At 42.2% G+C, this 27,969-nt stretch overlaps 1 protein-coding gene across 2 annotated transcripts; it reads left to right on the forward strand.

The window, feature by feature from the left end:
* LOC102788025 (zinc finger protein 385A-like) lies at positions 1 to 27,861 on the forward strand. Of its 2 annotated transcripts, none has more exons than XM_035915203.2 (8): positions 1 to 476; positions 15,466 to 15,611; positions 19,451 to 19,561; positions 24,476 to 24,656; positions 24,837 to 25,166; positions 25,640 to 25,827; positions 25,918 to 26,004; positions 26,119 to 27,861. In XM_035915203.2, exons 1-8 carry the CDS (start codon positions 464 to 466, stop codon positions 26,350 to 26,352), a joined length of 1,290 nt encoding a protein of 429 aa, XP_035771096.1. In that variant the 5' UTR covers positions 1 to 463; the 3' UTR covers positions 26,353 to 27,861. The 2 variants fall into 2 exon arrangements, with proteins under 2 accessions (XP_035771096.1, XP_006807628.1); XM_006807565.3 differs by lacking the exon at positions 1 to 476 and adding an exon at positions 4,089 to 4,498.
* The last annotated feature ends 108 nt before the right edge of the window (positions 27,862 to 27,969 follow it).

The following is a 27,969-nucleotide window of genomic DNA, read 5'->3' on the forward strand; positions in this document are numbered from 1 at the left end:
CCTAAGAAGCAGAATTAGCCACTGGAATCTTGTGCACTTGTTTCCTTCACTCCCGGCAAAGAGGTGACAGCATGAAAGGAAAACACAGAGAAAATACAGACAGACACAGAGTATTACAAGCTTTTTGAAACGAAGAGGATAAAGAGAGCGAGAGAACCGAAGATGAAGAAGCTGAACATCAAGATGCTTGTAGTTTGATGCAGCCACACTGTGGGCATGTGGCTGCCTGCACCGAGCATTTCCGTCTTCACTCCCCAGCTGACTGGTGCCAGTTCTGCGCTCACGACGCTGAGTGTTTATTTATTTATATTTCTACAATAATGTGAGCATACTTTTTTTTATTCCACTCAAAGAGGACGGTATCTCTGTGGTACTTTACGCTGGCTGACACACTGACCTCCGGACTCTCTACTGGTCAAAGGAGCTGGATCGCATTGAGCATCGCGAAGCGCAGAAGCAACCAATGTGGGGCTCAGGTAAGATCATAACAGACTACTGAGCAATGCAAAAACACCCACCAGCCTGAGTTTGCTTCCTTTGATCAGCTTAAGAAGAACTGAGAGGCTGGGTAAGCCGGGATCCCCTCATTACTGCAATATTCTGAGCAGAAATAAAGAGCGAGTGACAGTGGCTACACGAGGCTTTGAAGGTCTCTCTCTTTGATGAAAGTTAGGCCAGTCTCCTGCAAACATCAGCATGCAGGGTCAGATAAGACTTTGCACTCACACTTGGTGTGACCCTCAGCCTTTTACACACTTCACTGATATGATGCAGGAAATGGATGATGGAAGGTGGGAAGTTGTATAGAAGGAGGAGAAAGAAAGAGAGCAACCTTTGGCATGAATAGATAGAACAGAACACTTTTTTGTTTTCCCTGACATCCTTAAACAAATTGATAAGCAGAACGGAAAAGCTTGTGGACACGCAAAAGATATCAGTAATGTTTGTTATTAAAGTGAAGACATTTTGCCCGAGGAAAGGCTAGTCACAGCTAGAGCTGTGTGGGGGTAATTCTTGTGTGCCCAATGTCAGCATATTCTGATTCTGATTCTTTAAATATACAGCAGTAGTAGTAAACAGAATCTAAAGCACTCTGGTATCTCGGTTAATAGCATGTGAAGTATAAGACACCAGTTTTTGGGTGCTTACATAGAGGGAACTGATTGCACATCTGGCCTCTGCTCACATTATCCTTAGTTGAATCCCCATTACCTTCCATCATAGTTATTCCAAGTCTTTGTCTTCACAGATGTGGTTAAAAAATCTGGTTAAAAATTTAGTAAGTCCAAATGAAATTATTTGTTTATGATCAGATAAAAAATGCTTTAATAACACTAAATTATTAACATATATATATTGCCCCTTCCCCATCAGAGGGCACTGTAATGTACAACACACGTGCTGATAAAGTGCCCTCTACCCCTTTACTTTACACAGACCTGTGTTTAGTCCAGTGTGCGTCCTTGTGTGTACCTGTTTGTGTGTATTTATATACAGTGCATGTTGGTCATTTAGTTAATTCAAGCGACGCCCATTTTAACCTTCACGGTGCAGTAAATTCAGTAGATCTTCTCTCATCACGTCAGAGCAGAAATACACTTTACATTATATAGCTTTATAACTAAGCGTAGCTCAAGTTAGTATGTAGTTCATATGTAGAACAAAAAAACAAACAAACAAAGAGACACTTATGCTGAGTGTGACATAATTTGCATTTACTTCATCTGCATTGTCTGTTTGGCACAATAGCCTGTATTGGGTTACCAAGTATATGCTTATGGCTACTCTAATGTTATCAGAGGAGGACTGGCACAACACTTCAGGCCTCACCGCTAAAGATTAAACCTAAATGGGACTTTTTTTGTTAGTTTTTTTTGTTAGTTATGGCCTCCCGGGACAGTATGCAGTACAAAGGACTACTGAATGTACAGTATGCAACTAAACACTGATCAAAACTTTAATACTTTATTCTAAACATAATGGGAGCCGTGCGAGTCGTGTAAAAGACTAAGTACACTCTTCCTGCTACCATAGAAATTCCCAGGGTAAGTAGAAGCTGATCAAACTTCATTAACTGATCATCAGCAAGTGTGAGCACCTCTATACAAGTTGGTAATAAGGCAGTTTGCTGGTTTGCCACAATGCTACAATCCCACAATCTTCCCAGGATTGTACATCCCAGGAAACTCACCCCATGGTCAGACTGTGCTATGCTCAGAGAAACAGCACAAAACCCAAGAGCCACACCTCAGACTCTACAGGTTAAAGCTAAAGCTTCACTGAAACTGGTTCATGCAACAGAAGAATGATGTCAAGCACAACAACAAATGTTACAACACAAAGGCTGAAAAAGAGAAAAATCAAGGAGCTGCAACAGTCCAGTCACATGCCAGACTTTGAGTCCAACAGGTGCATAAATGATGCAGCACTGTAAAGAAAAGTGGGCCAAAATTCCTCCAAAACGACGCGACAGACTGATAAAACAAAGTTATTGCTGCTAAAAGTGGTTCTACAAGCTACTGAATCATGGAGTGACTACATAGTCCTGTGAAAACTTCATAAATTCTTCATAAATGTACAAGAAATCTTTGAATAATGATTAAAAATTACTTTAAATAATCCGTTTGAGTTGTCATTAAATCCACTGTATAATTGATCAATTCAGCAAAGATATTCTTTCACACTGACAGAACTTTTTGTTCTCCGAAAACCAGAAAGGCTTTTTATTAAGTAAACAAGGCAAAGACTTAGCATAAATCCCCTAGGACACACACACGCACAGACACACACATACACAGATGGGATGGTTCGTCACATGAGCTCTGAGGTCCGATTTCATTTTCCCATGGTGACATCCATTAAAGTCATGCTGTGTCTGACCCTCCACCCTCAGACAGCCATATTAGCACCTGGCCCATTGGCCACAACAATACACCTGCCTGCATTATTCAGGCTGACTCTACTAATGAGGAAACCTTATCACACACACACACACACACACACACACACACACACACACACACACACACACACACACACAAACTCTACCCTGGGTTCAAGCAAACTTAAACACAAACAGACTGACACGCAGCATTATTTGACTTACTTTAGGATGACTGTTTAATTATGTAAAAATGGACCAGATCGTGTTGCCTAAAGCCCAAACAAGAGAGTTCATGTGACAGCCTGATCTTGTGAGAAAGTGTTTGACGAAGGCTCGCACATCCATTAGCACAACATACACTTTAAATTCATTGTTCTGGTAAATGTTGGTATAGGAGTGCGTGCAGTGAGCTTAGTATTTAAGCTCATTCAGCACTCTCTGCCACTGCCTGTCAAACAGCTGTCAGCTCCCTCCTTCATCCTGCTGTTTCACCATATCTTCCACATTTCCTCACCTTACACTTTCATCCCCGAGTCAGTCTGCATTAACCTCAATTTCTCCTCCCCTCCCCACAATGTTTCATCGAGTCTCTCAAGCTGTCAGTCTCTACTGCGCCTCTTCGCCCGCTCTTCTTTTTGTCTCTTCGCACACTTGTCTGCAACAACACCGTGAACTCGGTCAGCATTTTCCAAAATGTACTGCTGATTTTTGCCTGCTGCCTATTTTTGCCTGTTGTCTGTACTGCCTAACAGACAACAGACAGGTAGAGGTAGAGAGCAGAGGAAAATCTCAGGAGGAAATTGTCAGAGCACAAAGACATATTTCAAATTTCAGATGTTGTCGACGAGAGTGAAAGTGAGACGAGGGGAGGTGTGTGTGTGTGTGTGTGTGTGTGTGTGCTGGGGGGTCGTCAATAGTAAACAGGAGACAAAGGGAGACGGAGAGAAGGAGAGAGCAGAACCGACAGCAGTATTATCAGTCTGCGTCCTGATTCAAACACCCCAAGAAAATGTTCAGTTCCAGCTGCTCTCATTGGCTAAACCTCCAACCAATCACAGCTTAGAAATGCAAGGTGCCTTTATGTTATACCCAACCCCAAAAATATGGTCGAGAGAGAGAGCGCAAAAGCGGGAGAGAGAGAGAGAGAGAGAGAGAGACAGAGAGAGAGAGAGAGAGAGAGGCATGCTGTAGTGCAGAGGTTCCTCCTGTGAGGCAAGCCTCCATCTCTCTGGTGTTCCTCCTGCTGGAGTGAATATATAACAGTGAATAAATTACAGGCTTCATTGCAGTAGATTGAGTGCATGCTGTGTTGCAGTCAAGGCTGCTGTGTTTCTCCTCTGGCAACAGCTGCCTGAGACGTGTACCGAGACCTGAAGGAGAAGAAGAAGGAGAACTATCTAATGTGGATGAGGGACACTGAGCGGGAGGGAAGACACAGTGTAGAGAACCAAAGTGAAGGTTGTGATGTTGGATGTCTTTTCCACATTGAGTTTTGAGAACCAGAGAGGGGGGCGCTTAAGATTTGAGTCGTCCTTGTAGCTGATCAAAGAGGAGAGGAGTCAAGCAGGAAGATAACGTGGGAAAGAGAAGTGGGAGAATACAGCATGATCTTGGGTAAGACAGCATTAGAGGGCTTTTTCCTCCTCCGTGCTCTCATTGATCTGATTGATTTTGTTTTTCTTCTACACAGTTAGATTTCTGTTCTGATGAGATGATCTCTTGTGTATGGTGCAAACTTTTTATATGCATTTATGTGATGTTTTCTTTGACATGCGTGATCAATGTGTCACCCTGTGTGAAAGAAATCTGTAGGGTCTTGTGAGCAGGCTCGCTTTGCTCCAGTTCATTTGACTTTGTGTGAGAACTTGACTCTCACGCTCACCAAGCTTGTGTACATTAGATGATTTTAGTCAGTTCCAGAGGAAATAAGGACATGCTGTCTTAAAAAAATTTATGTATCCCACAAAAAACATGAATATTGCAAAATGAATGAGAGAAGAGACCTTTAACCACATTAAGGCGATTAAGGAAATATTCCAAATTCCTATGAAAATGTGTTCATTTTAAGTAGTCTAACATGACCCTAAGCTGAGGTAGTCCTTCATTATAAAATAACTTAGTGCATTATGTGATCAATTATCTCAGTTTCTCTTGGCCTAAGGCATAAAAGCACTCACCACTGACAGGGTGCAAGACTGCATGTCATTCATCAGTCTAATCCTCCGCCTCGCCAGCAAGCTTCATTACGGAACAGATTCTGGAAACTGGAGATCTGGCTTTTAGATTCAGTTATTAAAGGAGAATTTTTAAGATTAACAACAATGCTGGCTCACTTCCCTGTGGTCAGTACATACATTACTCCAACATAATGCTCAAAGGTGTCAGGAGACAAATCAGCATTAAGAAGAAGTATAAAAAGGTCAAGAAAGCAGTGTGCCATAAAGCCACAGAGTGCTATTTTTTGTGGTGCAACAGAATAATGAACTCCAACTTCAGTCTATATAAAGGCTGTTTTGTATGCTTGTACACAAATTGAGTTTGGATTATGTTTGTGAAACGCATTTACTGCAGTCAGTTGAGTTATGCTGATGTTTTGCAATCTGCAGAATATTACAGTAGCTCTTCAATGCCCCATCCAATAATTTCATGCACTGCACTTTTATTTAAAGGCTAAAACAACCATCCTTTAGACACAATCATGTGAGGCAGAGGCGTATAATTTAGAAACATATAATTTAGATGATGTTTTCCAGTTCCAGCTTTTTATCTTGTTCCGTTTATCAACACTAATCCATCTTTCCTCACAGTAGATTTGATTAACCACTGTGACCTTGTCCCGTGTACGTGTGCGCTGACTAAATATTTGACTACTTTATTTTTGTTTGCTTGCTCTTACCCCTGCTCGAGTCTTCCTGTGATCTGAGTGTGAGCTTGAGCTTGTGGTAATCCTTTTCCCAGTGCAGAAGCTTTAACTCCGCACGCATTAGACACTAAACGCGCTGACACATGATCACAACAACATGGGCTGATAGGATTTTATAAACTGTATTAGTTTCCTTTTCGAGAGACAGAAGTAGCTCCAGATACTGAAATAGCAACCATGAAAGGCAAAGGCAGGAACAGCAAAGATGGAGGGGATGAACAGGGAAAGCCTCCACCGATCTACAGTCCCATGTCTCCCTTCGCTCTGTCTCTACGTCCATCATTTACACCTAGTTTTCATGTCTTTTGATGAAAGGAGGAAAACCAAACATGTTGACACAGTGAGCCTCGCGGACTAGAAGAACTGTGCCGAACCTGGCTCATCTCCCTCGATGCAGAGCAGTGGAGAACACAGTTTAGTAACTCTTGTGTAATTTTTGTGATGAATATTTCAGACCCAAAGGTTTTTATTTATTTAAAAGTGAGCCAAGGCTTCCTCTAGTCTGATGCAAATACCTCAGTCAGCACTATATAAAAGTTCACGTCTTGCATCACATCTAGACACACATAGACGAATTTTCCCCGCTCATCCGTGGCCTCCAAAAGAATCAGAGGTGCACGTTGACCCCGATAAACAACATGACCTTTAAATCCAGGCAATGCAATGAAGGGTGGAAAGTATTGGCATTTTAAATGGAGACAGAGGGCTGCCACTCTGTGTTCAACAACCTGACACACATTTCATATGCTTAAGAAGCCTGAAACTCTTGCAGAGGAGAGCGGATTGAGAACTGCAGGACTATACGGGGCTATATGCTGACAGTAAATGCAGCAGAGCTCAGACAGGACATCAACAACTACCTTTTATCACACAAGGAGCTCATGCAGTCCAGAAATTACATTTTGTTTATCTAAATTACAGTGTGATAACAGTAAAACCGCTGCAGTAAGTGGCATATTGTTTCTGAATGTATCGCTGTTATTTGTTTATATAAACTGCTCAAGGAGGATTGCGCACAAATGACCCATAACTCTTCCTAACCTTACGCTAGTCCAAACTGGCATAAATGGGTCACTGGACAGTGAAATCAGAGTGTGTCATTTCGGGGGACACCAGCATCTGCGGTATCGTATGATGTCACAGCAAAAATGCTCATCACCACTGCTTTTTGCACGCTGAATCTGACAGCGTGTCATGTGAGGCCACAATAGCCTTGTTTACCCACCTGTAAGTACTGCAAAATGAAAGAGGAGTGATGGTGGAACTGTGAGAGGGGACCAGAAGTGTGGACCCAGGAAACGAGGTAGAAAACCGTCATCACAGTTTGGTATATAAACTGTAATTAATGTTACTGAAAATCCCCAAATTGACCAATTTTCATTTTTGCAAAGACGCTTCTCATGCCTAAAGTCTGTAAACCTGCAGCAAAAGTAATGATAGGTGATGTTGCTGTTAGATCAGGAAATCTCATATGTCATTTTGGAAGGCAATAACACATTTGTCATTAAGTTTGGAGCCCTTGTTGACCATAATTATACAGTTAAAAGCTCTGAAATCTACAGCACAAAACAGTAATGTCTATCATTTACTTATTTAAGGACTCCAAAAGTAGCATGAGAACATAGACTGATCATACAGTTGTTTATTGTTTATTGTTCTGAAGTTATGCACACTATGTGCGCCACCCGCCTCACTCTTACCCTTGCGTGTTGCATTATGGCCATGCTATAGCATAAAACCACACTCTCCCTTTTAGACTGCAATCAAATCCCAAAATACAACTGGTCATTTTTGCTTCTGTGGAATAAAACCTGTGCTGTGTATACCACACAATCCTACTTTGTTCTCTGTGACTTTTCTATGCATTGAAGATCAAGTATTCCTTTCTTTTGTCTGTTTTCTTTTTTTATAAAATGATGATGCATCTGGCTGCTGTTTGTCTGATGCCATTGTTTTGTATGTGTATTTTTACTGAACGTGTTTGCTTTGGATGCTCTTGTGTGTTCTGTGTACTTTTGGTTCTCGGGTTTCTGTATGTTTGTATCTACAGTAGTGTATTATTCCACCACCCAGCAGGTGTTTAAATGATTTGAGGGAAAAAAGGGATAATAATGTGGGGCAGGGCTGCTGTTCATGTTGTCCTGGTGGATCTCTTAATGGCCTTCACTTTGCTCTGTGTAGCTTTGTGCTGCAGAGCCCTGGTAGAGCCTCAATGGTGCCTGCGACACAATGAAAGACAAAGTTGGCAGTTGGATTCGGGCTGTTCCAGCAACTCCCCAAAGAGCTGAAGCCTGACACGAGCTGAAGAACAGGCGGATGTTTAACAGTCTTTTTAGGAAACAAATCTCTTCAGGATGCAGCATGTTGACATCCACACAACCATGCAAAAGACTGAATACACTGATGCAGTTTTAACATTAAAAAGCTTGTAGTTTAAAAGGAAATATCTGTATCAGTCAACTTTGTAGGTGGTAAAAGGGAAACTTGTGAAAAGGTCAAGGTGCTGTTAATTGGAGAAGTGGACCTTCTAACTGACATACGGATGCTTTTTTATGTCATCACATAAATAGTAATGCCTCTTCTGTTTCCAGTTTGTTAAGTAGACTTTGGTTTTACTATTACTATTATTATAGCTGTCAGCCAAGGAGTTTCTTGGCTGACAGCTAGCAAACTCAAACACTTCTGGTGAAAAGACTGCAAAAGAAAAGCTTGTCATAATCAGTAGCAAGTGAGACAATGAACATATATTACTAATATTCTTAAGGTTCATTTATTAGTATTTGGTGAGTTGGTTTCTGTGGAAGTTTGTTTCCACCACCACAAAAATCGTATTGATCCTGTCGCACTAGTTTCTATCAGATGCCCATGCCAGCATTTGTTTCTATCAATAATCAATATTTGGACTGATCCACCCTCCTCTAATGGTAAATGGCCTGTATTTGTATAGCGCTTTACTAGTCCCAAAGGACCCCAAAGCGCTTCACACAACCAGTCATCCACCCATTCACACACTGGTGATGGAAAGCTACATTGTAGCCACAGCCACCCTGGGGCGCACTGACAGAGGCAAGGCTGCCGTACACTGGCGCCACCGGGCCCTCTGACCACCACCAGTAGGCAACAGGTGAAGTGTCTTGCCCAAGGACACAACAACCGAGACTATCCAAGCCGGGGCTCGAACCAGCAACCTTCTGATTACAAGGCGAACGCCCAACTCTTGAGCCACGATCGCCCCTAATTTTAATGGTCACATGACAAACAATTGGGTCGCTGTGTGGTTAATTTTACCATCAAAGAGTTCTGAGCTCCAGTTTAAGTGAATAAAATTATAGTATTAAGCAGATATCTTTGCTATTAGCTGATCTTGCAGCATTAGCTGATAAATTAGCATCTCACCTTTTTCTCCATATATTGTCACTTCTGGCTCTAAGATAAACATCCGAAAAACAATATGGATGCAATATGGATGCAGTCCTTGTTGAGGCTTTAAAAACTGTTGTCAACAAAGAATTGAGTGATGTCACAGACCCTGGGCGATCGTGGCTCAAGAGTTGGGAGTTCGCCTTGTAATCGGAAGGTTGCCAGTTTGAGCCCCGGCTTGGACAGTCTCGGTCATTGTGTCCTTGGGCAAGACACTTCACCTGCCGCCTACTGGTGTTGGCCAGAAGGGCCGATGGCGCGATATGGCAGCCTCGCTTCTGTCAGTCTGCCCCAGGGTAGCTGTGGCTACAATGTAGCTTGCCTCCACCAGTGTGTGAATGTGAGAGTGAATGGGTGGATGACTGGGTGTGTAAAGCGCTTTGGGGTCTCTAGGGGGGACTAGTAAAAGCGCTATACAAATACAGGCCATTTACCATTTACATCATATTTACTGTATACTCTTTGGGGTAAGCTTTAAGCAGATTGCACAGACACCTCACAGGAGTGAGGTACTTTGTACTCTGATACACAGTTAAACTGACTTCTACCAAAAGCAAGTGATGGCATGTAGCTGACCCACTAGAAGAGACATAGCATGAAATTGCTCATCCATGTACGCTTTGCATGTGACTTGCAGAGGTTAACCCTTTGCAACAGCTGTAGCCTACTTGACTTGACTCCTTTCAGTATTTTAAAAGCAATGTTTTTAACCAGCATGTTCCACGCTGTGGTTCAGCTGCATGGACTACGACTGCTTCCTTTAGGTAGCAGATGGCCTTTGTTCTGTACATTAACCTGCAGGTCGACATGGCTCTTTACCTCCTCTGGTCACCTTGGACTCACCTCAAAACATGCGGCTCTTTCCCCCCACAACCCCCACCCCCTCCTCTGATGCCTTCCTTTCGCCTCCTTGTCCAGACCTCCTTTTCTCGCTCAATCGACTTGAACCACTCAGCCCAGTGCCATTAGTTCTCAGCTTATCATCTCCAGTTCCTTGATAGTCACTTTTTTTTCTTAACCTCTTCATGGGGAAAGACTGTGAAAAGACTTGAGAAATAATTTATAGGATAATATCCAGACAAAGCAATGTCCTGCATCATTACATAATAATTTTTAATTTTAATGAGAGCAGTGAAAAATCTGCAGAGGAAGAAAAAAAAAGTCTTCGGTAATTACAAACACTGCATCAAATCAGAGACTGGAGCTGCAGAAGGACTAAGGAATCTCAAGAGCACTGCATAACAGGCACACACACACACACGTTTCCACTGAAAGACGACTTCAGAGAGTTCTCTAGGAGGCGGCATTTAAGCTTGGCCACTGGGGCGCAAAGCATCTATCATTAAAACAAAGTGCAGAGTGAAATCAAATGTGTTCTCCTTCTCAACCACTTGACTCTCCTCTTCGCTCTGTCCTTTCCAGATCTCACACAGACCAACACAACATTAATCAGAACCCAGCCCATAAATTACCCTTTTTTTAGAGCATCATCTATTCAGACTACAAAGGTTTGTGTGCGAATGCGAATGTGTGCACCGTCGTCTGTCCCCCCGCTTAGGTTGAAATAGCTGCCTTTGACTTGAGGGTAAGCTGAGCCGCAGTAAATTGGATTTCATGCTCAGTCCTTCACAGCAGCAGTATGCGACACTAAGACAGACCCATCTTCCCTCTGCATTCACGACAAAGTTAGCACTGTGGTTCTTTAAAGGTTGGAGCTTTAAACACAGTTGTATGACTTTGTTTTTTTTTTCTAGGATTGGTTTTAATGTCAGCTCTGCCAAAGTGTGGCAATTACCAACTCAGCATTTCAGCTACAAAACTGAAAATGTTAGTCGTGAATCACAGACACACCAATGGTGTCATCTGCGACCAAATGTTGGATCAGCTCTGTCTCGCATTCCTTTGTACTTCAACCTGAGGGTGAAAGCCAAACCCAAATGCAGTGAGCCCAGTGGTTTTCTGGTTATTAGACACCCTTCCACCACACGGTTGCCTCTGTCTCTGCTGCAGTGACATCAAGAGGGTTTTTGTCAGGAGGCAGGCTGGTTAATCCACCACAGACGCTCATTTCAGAATTATCTGTGCACAGCAGGCCATTTAGATGCAGATGTGACGCGGCTGGCATCGTGTGCCGGTCCTCTTGAGCGTGGAGCTAACAGGCCTGGATAAAGGTTTCTTTCTTTGGTGGGAGCCTGCAGTGTCTTTGCCTCTCATCAGACTTCATTCTGGCAGACAGCATGTCACACAGTCTCCTGTCCCCTTCCCTCCCGGTCCCATCATGGAGCGCGAAGATGGAAGCAAGCAGGGAATACAGAGAGACTCCTGCGACGCCACTGACATTGACATTACCTCTATGATCATTAAAACTAAATTGGCTAAATGAATTGCCAATTTGAGAAGCCTTAGTCACAGCATACTGGTGTGTGCACCGCACGGCTGTGTGTGCACCTAACGGGGGAGATAAGATTCCATCTCTGGTTGTCTGTTTTCCTTTTTCTTTTCTTTTTTGTCCCTCCTCTGCTTCTCTTCATTTCTGTCCAACTACCTCTCTCGCACAATCTACACAAAAATTCAATAAGCTATTACACAGACATTGATCTCTTTCTCACACAAACATTTGCATGGGGGGGGGGGTAAAGCAGTGAGATGACGGTGCTGCCTGTTCATTTCAGTGGAGAAAAGGAGCTGTAGATGGTGAGAACTGGATTTATGGAGTTTGGCAGCATCTTAACACTTTAATGCTCCTCAGAATGTGTCCAATCAATGCTCTCTCTCCCTGCGTGGTCGTGGCATTCTCTTATCTGATGTCACTGTATATCACTCAGGAGCTGGGTAGGTCAGGGGACGATGCTGCTACGCTAACGCCGAATTGGTTGGTGCAGAACGTGACACTAAAAGCAATGAGCAGCATTGTTTTAATCTAGCACTCTACTGTGTCTGCACTGTAAATACAGATTTATTATAGAAGACGTTCTTTGACCTTTAAATTGTAATATAGCGTAAAATGAGCTGTGGATTTACCAGAAATGTGCCGGGAATACATTTCACCAGCCAAAGAGGAAACACAGTGATGATGTCTCTCCATCGCTCCACACAGCTGAGACACTATTGTCCTATTATTTGCTTGGCAGGGAATTAAACTGTGCTTAATTGCATTCAATTTAGTTTCTACTTTTTTTAATTTACCCTTTTGATCAAATAAAGAACAAACAGAATTTTAAGTGTAATAGGAAGAAGGAGAGTGTAGAACTGATGCTTGAAATAAGTATTATTTACAGTATGCCGCATGTAACCCTAAGCCTAGCACCCGCCCACTAAAATAGCTTGGTGGTATGTACATGAACATTTTTCTCATTTACACAAACACAGTCCTGTGGCTGTGAATACATCCTGCTGCCTCGTGTTAATCCATGTCTGAAAATAGTTCTCAAAAAGCTACTAATGCTACTGCTTCGGGTGCAGCCGCTTGGACACCTCCCACTGGTTTATGAGCTCTTGCTTCAACTCGATGATTTTTTCATTTATCATTTTGTTTTTTTTCTCTTTTTATTAAACCAGATACTACAAGTGGAAGGGGATTCTCACTGAGAAACCAAAGACACCACATGGTCATACAGCAGCAGCTGGTCAATCACCAAGTAGACTTGGCTCAAGGCATTCCCTGATTAATTTTCCATGTGACTAATAAATTGGACCATATTTCACAAACGGAACATCATGCTGTAAACTAGTGAATGAGAACCGAGAGGGTCACACACTCATGGCCACAGACAGTCTCTTTCCTGTGCAGCCACACAACTAGTAATGACCTCGTAATACAGTGACAGGTCTGTCCCATCTACACTCACCAGCCACTTCATTAGGTACACATAACTTTCATGAAAGCATATCTAATCAGATATTCGCATGGTCGAGACATGGTCGAGACAACCTGCTGAAGTGTGAATCGAATGACAATGTGGAAGAAAGGTGATATAAGTCATTTTAAACATGGCATGGTTGTTGGTGTCAGATCCAGTGAGCAGCCTAGGAAGGAAACAGTAACTGATATAACCGCTCTTTGCACATATGCTATGCAGAAGAGCACCACATGTTAAATCTTGAAGAAGATGGGATATAGCAGCAGAAGACCACACCGAATCCTGCTTCCTGTCACCTAAGAACAGGAAACTGAGGCTCACCAAAATTGTAAAATTGAAGACTGGAAAATCATTGTCTGGTCTGATGAGTCTAAAGCTCTGCTGCAATATTCAAATGGCAGCGTCACAATTTAACATAATCGGCTTCAAACCATCAATCCATCGCTGCCCTGGTAAACGTCTAATTGTGCAACCTTTTTGCATATTTGGGCCTCCCAGTACCAGTTGAGCATCATTTAAACAGCCTACTGAGAATTGTTGCTAAGAAAGAAGCAGGAAAGGAAGGAATATAGCTAGCAAGCTAGACATATAGAGAGATAGATGTTTATATTTCTTCTCTCAGTATCTGTTGTTGGGCAGTCACTCAGGCCTTCCTGATGGTATGTAGTCTGACATGAGATGTGTCACTCCAGTTTTTTTTATCCTTCACAAATCTTGCTGCGTTTGTTTTAAAGAGGTGATAATGGCCACCATTTGAACTGTGGGCTTTATGTCTGAAGGACCTTTAAACTGCAACCTGTAGCCTTACACCTATTTTTTTCCCCATAATATCAAACACTCTCCTTCTCATGCAGCACATGTAAAAGTATTCACACATGATTAACAACAGCTACAGCTGAGCTTTACCTGTCACAGCCTCCCAAGGACGCTGAAACACCCTGAAGAGGAATGCCAAAAAGAAAGACTTTCCCCTCCATCTATTTCTGATCCTGGCAGTAAATTATTTATGTCTCCCCTGTTGTCAGAGACGGGAGCCTCCTCTGATACCAAAATAGTTTTTTCTTCCCCTCGTTTTGACAAGTGACCAATTTTCTTTTCAAAACTAACAAAACTGTTAAGGAGCCTAGTCATCACAAAGAGGCAGCAATAAAGGGAGATGACTGCATATAATCTCAAGAGAAAAGATTATACAAATTCTCTCTGGGTAGCTAGATTGGGCCTGAAGTGTCCTGCTGGTTTTACACTGGAGAAGAATAAGTAGTGGAAGAATAAGTGGAAAACAGAAAGAGGATGATGGTGAGAAGGAGGAATGGAAGAACTGGTGCTGGAGTGAGAAGAAGTACAGATGAGGGATAGAGAGCCAGGCAAACAGAATAAGAGACCATGAAATAAGGATAGAAAACTGTGCTTGGTGAGAAAGACAGAGACACTGGGAGAAATGGAGAAAAGACAGATATCTGCAGCACCCGAGCTGCGAGGCTTAAGGAGCTTAGCTCTCCTGCCCATCACAGAAAAGTCTTCAAGTGCAGGCATTCAGTGCTGCTGAGCTACTACTGAGAGAAAAGTGAGCAGCAAAAGCAAAGAGAGGAGAGGTTTGGGTGATGAGTGAGGTTCAAATGTGAAAAAAGGCACAGAGGATGACACTGTTTTGATACAGTGAAAGAAAAGATGTGTTAGAACTTGTTGTAGGATTGTTGGATATGTTTTGACATTTCTGGAAAAAAACAGCTCAGAGTTCAGAGTTATATACAGAGTTCATTCCCTGCTTTGATTTTAATGGCGGCACCCGTCCAACATGATATCATCATCAAAAACTCATTAATGAAGTGTCATAATATTAATTCTTGGCCCAGATCTGGTATTGATGATGACGTCAGACCACTGAAGAGTCCCTTTTTGTTTTGTTTTTTTTTTCCTGCCTTGACGTTTGAGCAAGCATCAAGAAATTTTAAAGAGCTTTTTCTGTGAATTAACAAAAACTTTCTTTTATAATAAGAGGACAGTGTAGACAATGAGCTACACATTTATTTCTTACACTTTAAGAGTACTACTTACAGTTTTATTTTATACGAGAGCATTTATTTAAAAAATGAGACATACTATTGAGTCTTATCTTAAGACATTACAGGGATTAACTGTGTAGTTAAACTTCCTCACAGTGACAGAAAGGGGGGATTTCACAAGTCCAGCCCACTTAGGATCAAAGTGGGCTGTATGTGGCCCACCATGTGAAATTAGTTTGACATCCCTGGTGTAAGCTCGTTTTCCAAACGGTCAAACTGCTCCTTTAAGAAGAACGCTTTATGGTTGCCGTCTTTTACTAGAATATGTAATTATTTATAGGTTTTTTAATATCATTGTTTGCATATCTACCGCAGGAGGTGTAAACCGCCCAGGGCCTGTCCCTGCCTTCCTCAGGAGCCCACCTGTCATCCCAACTCCACTGGATATGAAGCCGTTCCTCCAGTTCCCCCTGGAATCGCCTCACCCAGCCAGCATCGGCCTCTTCCACAACTTTAACACAGTGAGTGCTCACAGACATTCCTGCGCATATGCACACAGACGGCGCCTGGGATTTGTTATCAGTTTGTTTCACTTAACAGGAGACAGAGTTGGTATTCAGTTGTGGCTCCAGAGCCTCACAAGTGAAGACAAGTGATAAACTGATAAGGGATTTATAGTGTCTAATACAAAATAATAAGGTGACAGCTGTTTGCTTTTTATTCAGCACAGTGAGTTTCAGTATAATTGAGAAAACGCCCAAGCGAGTGGTTTACAGCAATAAAATGAGTTACAGCTAATCAATCGTAAAAGAGGCACGGGCTGTTCTCCACAGTCAGCATTTTCTCCACCTCCCTCACATTTCTAGATTGGGTTTCATGTGAAGGTCATTGTGGTGACAAAAGGGGACGGGCGAGCGCCACCAACAGACACACACACACAATCAGTCAACTCGGGCAGAATGACCCTTGTGCAGGTTTATGATTCATCCTTTATCATCAAGGGCATTGAGTGTGGCCACTAATTCCACAGCACTTTCATGCAAATCATTCTCTGTCTGCACAGTAAAAATTTATACAAGTCTACAATACTAAAACACTCTGTGTGAGTCACGTCAACATCTACTGTCATCATATAAGATAAGAGGCTGCGGGAGCTTAAAGGACACAGTGAAAGGCAAACTGACAAAAACAGTTGATTACAGTGATTATTGCTTCAAACTGAGTTATGGTCCTGTTTGGAGTCAGGTCAACCTCACCAGGTTTACAGGCAATTTCCAAATACTTAACATTCTGCAGAGCCTACAGTAGGTCCAGCCTTCTTACACTGAGACTGCACAGTACTGCACTGTGTGGTAAGAGCTCTTTAAACTGCTCTTTAGAGCCACGCAGTCCTAGGTCATTAGTCCAAAACAATTCAGGCAGTTTTACAAAAATGAAGACAGCCTTATTTTACACACTTCAGCGGGGGAAAAAATACACATTTCCATGGTAACAATCTGCCATTCCCATTCAATTCACATAATTATGGTAATAATAGGGTCCAAACAATGACAAAAAAGAGTTAATTTAGGCATAAAAATGCTACTGTTCATCTGGGTGCCTGCCTTTGAATTTCTCAAACTAGCTGCTGGGACATTTTCAAAAGGAGTGAATAGAGCAGAGTTGCTGAGGCTCTGAAGAGGTGGCACAGCTGGCTTTTTTTTAGTTTTTTGGGGAAAATGAATTCTCAGTAAATTTGTACTACAGTACATATGAGAGTCAAGAGCTACACTGCTCTGCACAAGAAATAAAAACAGATGTTGACATACACTAACTATCAAGCTGTTTTTACACATGCGCTGCACCCTCACACTTCTCTAGACATTACTCTGCACAGGTGCGTGTGAGAACACAAATGTCTAACAGAGCCTTTGTAATGTTCACGTGTGAAAGTGGCTTTAGTTAGATCCAACTCCTTAGTCCTCCTGTTGTTATGGGAGGAAAAGTGCTGCATTCAGAAACATTTTATAACTTGTTAACAGCAAAGCCAGTTTTGTGTTATGCAACGTAGAGGACAAGAGCCACATCCAGGCAATGTATTTATATTTTATAAAAGCTTGTTTAATACTGTAGAAAACAACCTTCAGCCAGGAGTTCAGTATTCCCATGTCAGACAGCCTTGTTGACTGCCGGGAGCTCAATAATTAGATTTCAAGTGCAAATTTGGTTTCACTTCATAATTCAGTCTGACATCGTGTTCTTGTTTAACTGCGTTCGGTTTGGAAAGGGACGTTTACACTAAGAAGTCAACAGCAGGTGACATATCTGTTCCTCAATTTCCATCAACATTAAGCTGATGATTTCGGTGTTATCTTCTCTCAATGATGACTTGCAAAAGCCCCTGTAGCAGAAATTAAATTTTTTGCTGCACTGATGAGCAAAGCAGAAATGCAGGACACAATCTGGAGGACAAGAATGTACCTAGCTGTCTTCTTTAGTTTTCTTGATTAATGCAACAAAACACCAGGGATCCACAGACAAAATCTAAAACCTTTGCATGGCTACTTAACCAGTTTTGGTGAAGTTGCTTCCTAAAGTGTTTTTGATGCTCCCATTAGATACTGGAGATATATTTTTGAATAGAACTCTGTGTCCTATAATGTAAAACATCACCTCTTTCAACAAAGATGCTTTGCAATCCTATCATGAAACGCTTCCAGCCTTTTATTATGAAATATTATCTAAATCAACTTTAATGGCCATGTTTCTACCAATCTACTTGCTGTTGATTGCAATTAAAGATTCTTTGAGCTCTCTGTCAGCTAAGCTATATGGTTATGTGGTGCATCCAAAGCAAAGGTTTATATGCAGCCAGATATGTGGGAACCATCTATAAAGTGTGAATTACTGGTGCAGAAAAAGCTCGACTACACGAGGAGAGTCAGAGTGAAAGAGAAGATGAAAAGTGGAGCAATAGGTTAATGAGGTCATAAGAGCTGGGACAGAGAAAAGGATCCTGATGAGAACAGGTGGTCAAAGAAAGGCAGCGAATGACACGCAGTGATGAGAGACTACAGAGAAAGACACAACACACACGCACACATTAAAAGGCCCCAGATACATACCCACATGCACAACAGACAGGTTGAGCGCTGAGCTCACCCAGATGCAGCGCTGGCACACGGACAACTGAGCAGATGAAAACCAAACAAATTTGGAGGTGCTGCAGGTCTCCACATGAAAAGCACAAAACAGTCAAAAGATAGACCGAAGAGCTGACGTCACAGGCAAGAGGGGGAAAGATGTTTAAGTCTGTAAATATTTCTAACAATAGATTTACACCCAGTTTAAGTCCTCAGACCAATTACACCATTTCCCCTGGTGCCTGCAGCTTCACAGTGTAAACAGTCTCTCATTTGGCAGCATGCATCCAGTCTGAGAAGGAGATGAGAGGTGGAGTAAAACCACAGTGGAGTTTTGGCTGCTTAATGAGGGCAACACCCAGCACTGCGGTTTCCAAACCCTGCCAAAGGGTCAGAGAGCTCACACGAGTCCAATGCAGTTGTCTAAAAATGAGGCAGTAAAGAGTATGACATGGCATATTTTTCCTTGATCTGGAAATGACAAACAGACATGCATATATATATATGCATGTCTTGATGCATGCTCAATCATCCAGGTAAGTAAATCTCCAAAAGTTGGAGACTTGATGACTTGGATAAGTGACGAAACGTTTCTCCCACTGAAAACACTACGTCCAGATGAACAGAATAAACTTTTGGATATATATATATTCATTGTAGCTATGATATTAATGTCTCATCTTGTGGTAACCCCTTAACCCTTTTACTCCGCTGTTATTTGCTTAAAAAACAATCAACTAAAATGCAGCAAAATCTTTTCAGAGTACTGCATGGAGAAATTACTGCTTCTTGTAATACACTGGTATGTAGGTTTAAAAAAAGGAGCTTTTTTTCTGCAAACATAGCAGTGTAAAATTCTTAGAGATTGCGAGTCTGTAATTAGGCCCCTCTAACCCTAACATGAATTAAAGCGTTTGAACGGCACCCAAGAACTCAGGCACAGACAGCAGCACCAGCTGCTGCAGAGAAAACACACACCTTCCTGTCCGCATCAATCACTGCTCCCTCTTCACTTCCCTCTTCCCCAACTCTATTTTATCTCCCAGCCTTTCTTCCCCTTCAGAGGCTGTCATTCACCTGCACTTTTTCTTCAGCGCCTCTCTCTCTCTCTCTCTCTCTCTCATCCACATTCACTTGGCTGAACCTTTGAGTGCACTGCAGTTAGGAGAAGCACTGGCCTCTGAATTTCTCCTGTGGTGCTGAATTTTTGATGTGACCTCTGGGCTGTCTCTCCTCAGATGGACCCTGTCCAAAAGGCTGTGATGACGCACACCTTTGGGCCACCTATGATGAAGACAAAGCGGCCAATCATCTCCTGCAACGTCTGTCAAATACGCTTCAACTCAGAGGTATGGCAGCTTAAGCAGTTCCAGAACAGGGTTTGCTTTCAAACCATAAAAATCCCATAAAAATCCTACTTACTGACCACTTGCAAAATTCACAACACAAACAGCAGCTATTTTTTTTCTAATAGCTTAGCTTAGGTGAGCAGGATGCTGGGGAAAGGTGACACTCAAACGCAAAAGCATCCTAGTTTTACCTGGATTATTAATCAAGCACACATGTGATTGTTCCTCAACCTGCTACATCAGCACCTGTGTGTCCTTTTATGCAGAGACCTTTAGATTAAATAGCTAAAAGCTTAAGTCTGTGGTGGCTGTTCAAGATTTGCACATCCACTGTAGAGTGCTTTACCACACTGTGGAAACCAGTGCTGAATGCTTCTATAATAAAATGTAGTCTTATGTTAACACCTCTGCTTCTAGTTTTTATTGGATTTGGGAAAGTTTTGAGTGCCAGGCTTGTTAGCCCATTGTTTCAGAAAGTTTGCTTCAAGAATTTTGAGTAGTGTTGCTGCAGGATTTTAAAGTTTGGCGGGTGTAGCAGTTAATAAAAGGATGGGGTTAATAGAAACTTAGTTGGTTTAAGACATCATGTTAAAATAATGAATATTGGAATTACTTCAATCCAGAATTGAACTTGTACTCACTGCACATGACCTAAAAAGTCTGCAGTCTGGACTTGAAGTTGGTTGGTGATTGACTGCACAGCTGGAGAAGGTGAAAACTTAGTTCACACTTTAGCAGCTCCATTTTTAGCTTGTCCACCAAAAAGTGTGGGGGGAGGAAGAGAGAGAAATACCTGCTTGCTTCACTTCTGCTGGAATTCTCACACACATAGTAGTATTAAAGTTTCAAAGGAATGTTGTCTCAGATAAGTTCCCGATTATCCAAAAACTTATCTTTTTAACTTGTGCAAACAGAAGTCTGAAAAACATTTCTTAGTTGTTGACAGCAAGCTTGTGACTATAACTGTTCTTTACCCCACTCTGACGAGGCTGTAACTGACATTTGTACGACGTGTTTGCTGGTTACAGTAAAGCAGGAGGATGGAGTCCTAGAAGTTTCTGTATTGCTGATGGGGCACATTTGTGGCACGTTATGACTAACAGTCGGTTAGTCATAACGGAAAGGGGGGCTGAAATAAAAGAGGCCTGAAGTGATGAAACTTTAGAGGAAAGATTGGAGTGTCCCCCATTAAGGAGGCAGTAGTGTTAACTGAAGTTGAAAAGCAAATCATTCATAATGTGGGCAGCTACTGGATGACATGACCGACGAGTCTGCGCCTGTCTACTGCTGGGTCTGTTACAGTGAGTGCGTACAGGGAATACATTTTAATGATATAGGACTTTCTTTGCATGGAAAAATATGTATTTGGACAGACCATTTCTTGGTGAGCACACTTCTCCTCAAGCTGTATCTCTACATTTTTGTATTTATTTAACACCAATATATGTGCTTTCAAGGATGGAAAAATCCTGGTGTTTATGACTTGCCGCTGTAAACTCTAACCTAAAACATGAGCAGAAATCAAACAAAAGCCTGATATACAAGCCTGGCTAAAAATATGATTGGATTGCAGGGACCAAGTGCTAAATACTTTCACTCTAAATGCAGTGATGTGTAAAGGACACAGGCAGGGAGGGAGTCATGTGAAACTTGTGTAACACTGCCCCGTTCTCTCTGCGAGGGGCCGCTTAATTATATCTCCCCTGCTCAAACCTTGCGTGTTCTCACATGGTCGACATTATCATTATTATTATGGGGGTGGGGTACGTGTAATAGGGAAGTGTTTTAATTCTCTTCACCATGTTCTCATTTGCATACCTGTGTGTTCACTGAAATGTGCATGTATGAAAATGCTCGTGCAGGTGTGTGTGCGTGGCTCATCGTGTGCCCGGGACTTCCAATTCTGAGCCACCTGTTTGTCCAGCCTGCTGCTTTACTCATGAGCTGGCAGCGTGCATCTGCTCTGCTGCAGCTCTACAACACTTTCCAGAGTAACCTGAGAGTCTGGGAGCTTAAAGCATAGTGGACATTCTTTAATAATGAAGGAATACTCTACTTACAGTGCCGTACTTGGCTTACTCATGCTGTCTGGTCTGCACCATGGCTCTTAAGGGAATACAAAGCGAAAGCAAATTGTTGATGGTGGTCACTGGGAGTCAGGTGCCTATCACTGCTGCTCCACTGTAGTCCCACATGCTGTAATTATAACACCGCAATTCATTTGAGGCCACAGAGGACAGATTAGCCTGCCAGTGTGTTCAGCTCTGCTCTGCTGCAAGGTTGACGTCACACCATGCTGCATTAGCCATCGTCACCACTGCTGTAACATGCTGGACACCTCTCTCCCTTTCCCCATCTCTCCTTGTCCTCCTCGGGCAAATACAAAATCATGTTTCATTACTGTCTCCCATCCGTCTGGCAACTTTTGTCTTTTCTTTTTCCTCATCGGTTTTCATGTTTCCACTTCTCCCTCTGTGGGGGTATACTCTATACCGTGTCTTTCTCTTCACCTCTCAAGCCTCTTTCCACCCCCTCTTCCTGTCACTGCTGTCTGTCCTCAGTAGATTTGGCTGCTAGACCAGCTCTATCTGCTTTCAGTGCCTTTTGTCGGTTTATAGATAAAACATCAAAGCACATCCTGCTTAGAGAGAAAAAGGATTTTAGGGACATTCACTTGCTCTCATTTTCTCCTTAAATCCCATTCCCACTTCTTCATTCATCTAAATTCTCCTTTCCGTTGGCTCTCACTCAGCTTCTCTCCATCCATTTCACCTGCTAAAACATAGTTTCTGTTTTATCATATGCTGTATTATTTACCTTTCTTCTTACATAAAAAACCCTCATTGACATTAATTGCTTTGGATCCTGTAATGTACTGTGCCCCCACTTCTGATGCTGTCAGGATTTTTTTATGCATGAATGGATGGCAGCCCTTCATTGATTTCTTGAAATTGAAGGTCATTAGGACAGTGAAAGTATCAAAGCACAAGCAGCAAGAAAACTGTTGGGTTGCATAAAAAGATAAAAAAACAAAACAAAACAAAACATGAAGGCCAGCAGCACAGAGCCTGGGTTACAACAAGAGAGTCCACTGGCTATTTCAGCTCTCTACTGTCCTTTGTTTGTCGAGTTGTAGGCCCCTCATCTCCTGCCTAATTGCAGGGAAGCACCAGCTGGGGGAGTAGAGTTACACAAGCAGAGCTATATCTGCCTTTCTGTCATCACCAATCAGGATGAGGGCTATATGGGTAACTATCATTGGCAGTTAATACCACAGGCTTACAGAGGCACGCTGGACAAGTCCCAGTCGACCCTTTGCCTCAGAGCCCCAACATGTACCTGGCACATGCCTCATGTAGGTTTCTCAGCCTTTCTATTGACATAATGAAACAGATCTAATTCCAGAACGTGTTTGCATGAGCATACACATGCACATAGAGTCACACACACAGTGTCATATTACTGTATTAATAAGGAGCTTACAGGAACTATATTTGTACCCTAACACCTCACCCTTTCCTTTGATTTCACTTGATGGTGACATGGACATTAATATCTGAACTTGGAGTCTTACACTGATTTCCGTATCAGCGGGGAATATTTTCGGATGTAAATCATGCACCACATGATTTACATCAAATGCCAAAGTTAAATACCAGCACAGCAAACCTTTAGTGTAATGAGGCAGAAAGTAAGGGCATTGAGGTTAGTGCCCAGCGGACATATTTGTAATAATTGTAACCGCAAACCTTAACCTCTACCAAAAAAAAAAGATAGTGTTTATGAATATGCAGAATCTGTAGAGGTTTCTAGTACAGGAACTTGTACAGTTGGAAGACAGAACAGGAAGTTATGGTCTGAATAGCTGCCGGTTACACTGAAAGCTCAAAAGAATAAGCTGTGACTTCAATGCTCTAAAAAATAAACAGTTACAACTAAAATAAGTACGGCTAATGTAGAAAGTGTTAAGCTCATGAAATATTGTCTTTTCTGTGACCTTTTAGCAATAAAAGCCTCAGTGATGAAGCCATATAACTGACATATAAAATGTCTGTAAAAGGAAACTTAATGCAGCTGTGATATGGCTGTGAAAGTGCACACATTACACGTTAAATCCGTGTGTTTTCCAGGGAATCCTTCAGGAAGTGAGGAAGTGAGGAAATGGCAGACTTATAATAGATAACTTGTCTCCTGTTGCATCCTGAAAACTGAAATGTAAAATCCAACATCCCCACAGTAGATCTTTAAATGCCCATACCTCTTTATGCTCCCTTGGAGGATTAGCTTGGAACTGATCCTCTTAAGTGCACACTCGTGGATGCAAACTTTTCCCCCAGCAACTGACTGTCAACTGTCACACCTCACCCACATCCCCCCAGCCCATTTCAGATTATCCCACCGCTCAATAATCATCATCAGCTCAGCAGGCCAGTGCTGTGATTACAGCAGTGCTGAAGGAAGACAAGAATATTCTGGAGACTAATCTTTGCTGACTGCCTCATCAGTGGTGCACCATCACCCGTCACAAAAAACAGCTCAACAGACGTTGCATTACTCCTTCGGCCTCAAACTATGCATGTTTCTGCACTTATACAGAAACTTGAAAGAAGATCGAGACAGACATGTTTCTAGTCTCCATACCAAAGATTTAAATGGGGTACAAGATTGCAAGATGGTAAATAACATTTAATAAGCCTATGTGAAGATGTCAAATACATGCAACACATTCTTATTTTGTTTGATTAGGGTTTATTATGTGTGTGTGTGTTACTATTTGTAGACACCTCATTTGATGATCTAGTAGAGTCTGCTTGGTTCAATATGGAGAAAAGACAACCAAGGTGGTGGGCATTTGGAAATAAGGACTTGAACATGCCATGTTAAAGTGCCATGTGCTTTACTCTTGTTTTTCAGAGCCAGGCAGAAGCCCACTATAAAGGGAACCGTCATGCTCGAAGGGTGAAGGGTATCGAGACTTCCAAAACAACCCGTCTCCAAGATGGTGACAAGCAACACCATCCCCCTCCTGCTTCACCCTCCCCTCCAGGCCCTTTACCATCCAGCCCTGAGCCTGATCCTAACAACAATAAACAGGGTGAGCATCGCCTCTCAAATACAGGAACCTGTCATGAAATGTAAAGTGAAAGTATTGGCAAACTGGTTTATCTAAAAAAATATATATTTTCACATCAGAAGAGTCAGAAGGTTCATTTTATTGCTGATTTTGTTTTTTCCTAAATTATTCACTAACAAGAGATCTTTGTGCTGTTTTCAGATGACAATCAGTCCTGTCCCAACTCTAAAGAGTCACCGTCAACCCCCAGCTGCCTTCCTACTTCCACACCAAGCTCAGCAGATACAGAGTGCCCCCTCTTGCCTTCTGTCAACACGCCTTTGCCACCGTCTCCTTCCCCTTCTGCAGCCCTCAGTACACCCTCTGCGGATTCAGCAGCACCAGCAGCAGCTGGTCTTCTTGACACCCCGTCCCCAGCACCCAGCCCATCTTCAGGAGAGTCGGAGGAAGAGAAAGCCAAAAAGCTTCTCTACTGCTCCCTTTGCAAAGTGGCTGTTAATTCCCTCTCACAACTGGAGGCACACAACAAAGGTTAGTCCCAGGGGAAGTGGACAAATTGTGCAGCTTTCAGAAGCGTCTTCAGAAACACTGAAGCGTGCCTCTTTAGACGTTATTCTTCACTTGTTCTGAGTGTCATGTTTGAAGACGTGAAGCAGCTGCGTTACTGCCACTTAGTGGTGAGAATGTCAGGTTAAAACATGGTAAATGGCAATTGATAAAAACCTTAACACACAGCACCTACACTTAATATTTTCTCACTCAATTCTCTATCATGAAGTCCATTTACTGGCTGTTCTGGAGCTTTTAGTCTTGTTACATAATCCTCTGGAAGTTTAAAAAGCTTATTTACTTATTTCAACCACTTGAACAACTTCTTATCCATATGGGAGACTCTTGCTCTTGGAAACATCAGACAAACAACAACAAAGATGCAACAGAGAAAAACATTGGAGGGGAAAAATCCTGGAAGATGTTCACTCTAGTATTCTTTTTGTTGTTCCCAGGTACCAAACACAAAACTATTCTGGAGGCTCGAAGTGGACTGGGACCGATTAAAGCTTACCCACGCTTGGGTCCTAAACCCAGCCCTGAGCAGGGAGGGGAGCTCTCCTCTGACCCTAACACTCAGGAACGCACCTTCCACTGTGAGATCTGCAACGTCAGAGTCAACTCTGAGCTGCAGCTTAAACAGGTGAGGAAGAAAACCTCAAACTAGACCCTGAGTGAATTATATGACGAGAAATCCCATATCTGATTTTTCTTTTTTAATTTAATGTTCCAGCATATATCTAGCCGGAGGCACCGCGATGGAGTCGCAGGGAAACCTAATCCTCTTCTCAGTCGGCACAAGAAGCGCACAGACTTTATGGTACGTGCTCATTTTTATTTACATGCAGCACTTCTCCCTCGTAAATTCATCCTCATTTAGGTTTAATCTTAAAAGGATCAACAAGTCGTTTCTCTATTTGTTTGTTTTTTAAAGGAACTTCCAAAAACCCTAGGGGCTGGACTTTTACCAAATCCTCTGGCTGTTGCTGCAGCAATGGCAGCAGCAGCGTCCTCAAATCAGCTGGCACTACGTCCTCCCGGCCCAGCCTCCCATCCTCATCCTCACCCTCATCACCACCTCCTACAGGGAACACCCCTCAGCCTGCTGAGGCCAGCCCCAGGACCCATCCGCACCACACACGGGCCAATCCTCTTCACTCCTTATTAATGCTGAAAGAGCGAGGACAAATCAGGAAGAAGCACACTGTGAATCGGAGGCTGGCAACCGCGTGCCATCAAGAGCCAAACCAGCTGGTGTTTCTCCAGCTAGTTTTTCAGGATGATAAAAACATGAACATGGCTCTTAATGGCACATCGTGTAGCAAAATATATGTTTCCTTCCTCTCCAGTTTCCATCAAGCATGGACTTCTTTCAGCATCCTCCAGTCTGCAGCTGACTAAATACCTGCATCTGTCATAAGATCCACTACATTGGACTGAAAACCCTACCTCTCTTAAGTTTATGGTTCATCTGCAAGGATTCATTACATATCCAAACGTTAACAAACATGCCTGCTGCAGTTAGGTGTAGTAGTTGCCTCTGATGTTAGCTGGTATCCATACTGTAGCTGTAAAAGTATAGTGGATTGTACCACTGTAATATTTTCTATTTTTATTTTTTGCTTTTGTAGCCTATGAAAAGAAAAAGGTGCCCACAGTGTTGATACAATGTCTGCAGTTTCTGGCAAACATTTTCACAGCTGGCTTTTGTCTGTATTGTGTCAGGTTTACAGAAATAAGGAGTGATAAGAAGAAAAGGAAATACATAGTTCTTACAGGAAGTCTTAAAGCAGAAGTGATTATGAAGTAATGGTAATCATAGATCATTGGCTACCGATGCACTATGCAGCTCTTGGTGTTTATTCTTAGTGTTTTAAGAGGAAACACAAGCTTAGACTTTATAAGAAACAGAGAACAAGAGGAAATACCCATGCTAAGTCTCTTAAATCCCCTAAACTGTTTTTCTGATGATCCTCTGATTATCCCCAAGTCATCACAGATCGTGTATATAAAAGTCTCACAAAGCACACAAGCGGTGAGAAATATAAGTGAAAATGTCTTCATTATTTTATCATCTACACAACACTGTGCAAAACAGAAAATTTTCAGTGTCTTAATGGACTGACTTTCACATGCCGAGCACAGCAGGACAGTCGTTGACTCATGGCTTCTATTGCAGTTTGTGCACATTAAAAAGACTGCATTTCACCACTATCTGAATGAAGTGGAAACAGTGTGATGAAAGACACCAGCATTGAAGCAAAAAGGACCACATGCACAGATGAGAAGTTGTATGCAAAAAAAAATAATTTTGACAGTGTTGCAGGTTTGTGTTGGGATAAAAAATGTTTTGTTTGTCTGCTCTGCCTCGTGTGCTCCAATCTGCATCACCCAAAGTATCCCAGTGAAAACTGTTGGCTTGCGAAACTTTAGAGGGAAGCTTTAGGAAATGGAAACTGTAGCAATACTTTAAGCACTCCTGCTAACTTTTCTTGTCAACTGCAATAAAAAATGTCTTCAAATGTGATAAATGTTATTTAGGATTAGGATACTGAAACGTTGCTGTAAACGTAGATTAATTTAAAAAAATGGTTCAAGTCTGGGATTCCTAAATGTTGAGTCTAAGTAAAATTATATATATTAAAAAAAAATCATTAAACTGAATTCATGGTTGTAACGAGTGGTGACTGGTGTTTTGTTTTCCAGTTATTTTAAGTCTGCTGCAACACATAAACAGGAAATCTCACTATCAGAAGGCAAGAAAACTAAAGAGAATAACACCCCC

Source organism: Neolamprologus brichardi, chromosome 5 (genome assembly GCF_056152115.1).
Source record: "Neolamprologus brichardi isolate AB-2024 chromosome 5, ASM5615211v1, whole genome shotgun sequence".
Lineage (NCBI taxonomy): Eukaryota > Metazoa > Chordata > Actinopteri > Cichliformes > Cichlidae > Neolamprologus > Neolamprologus brichardi.

Bases quoted from the DNA above. Each gene is read 5' to 3' on its own strand.
- LOC102788025 (XM_035915203.2), top strand. The intron at 24,657-24,836 runs GTGAGCATCGCC...TGCTGTTTTCAG, and splicing joins TCCTAACAACAATAAACAGG to ATGACAATCAGTCCTGTCCC. The intron at 26,005-26,118 runs GTACGTGCTCAT...TGTTTTTTAAAG, and splicing joins AGAAGCGCACAGACTTTATG to GAACTTCCAAAAACCCTAGG.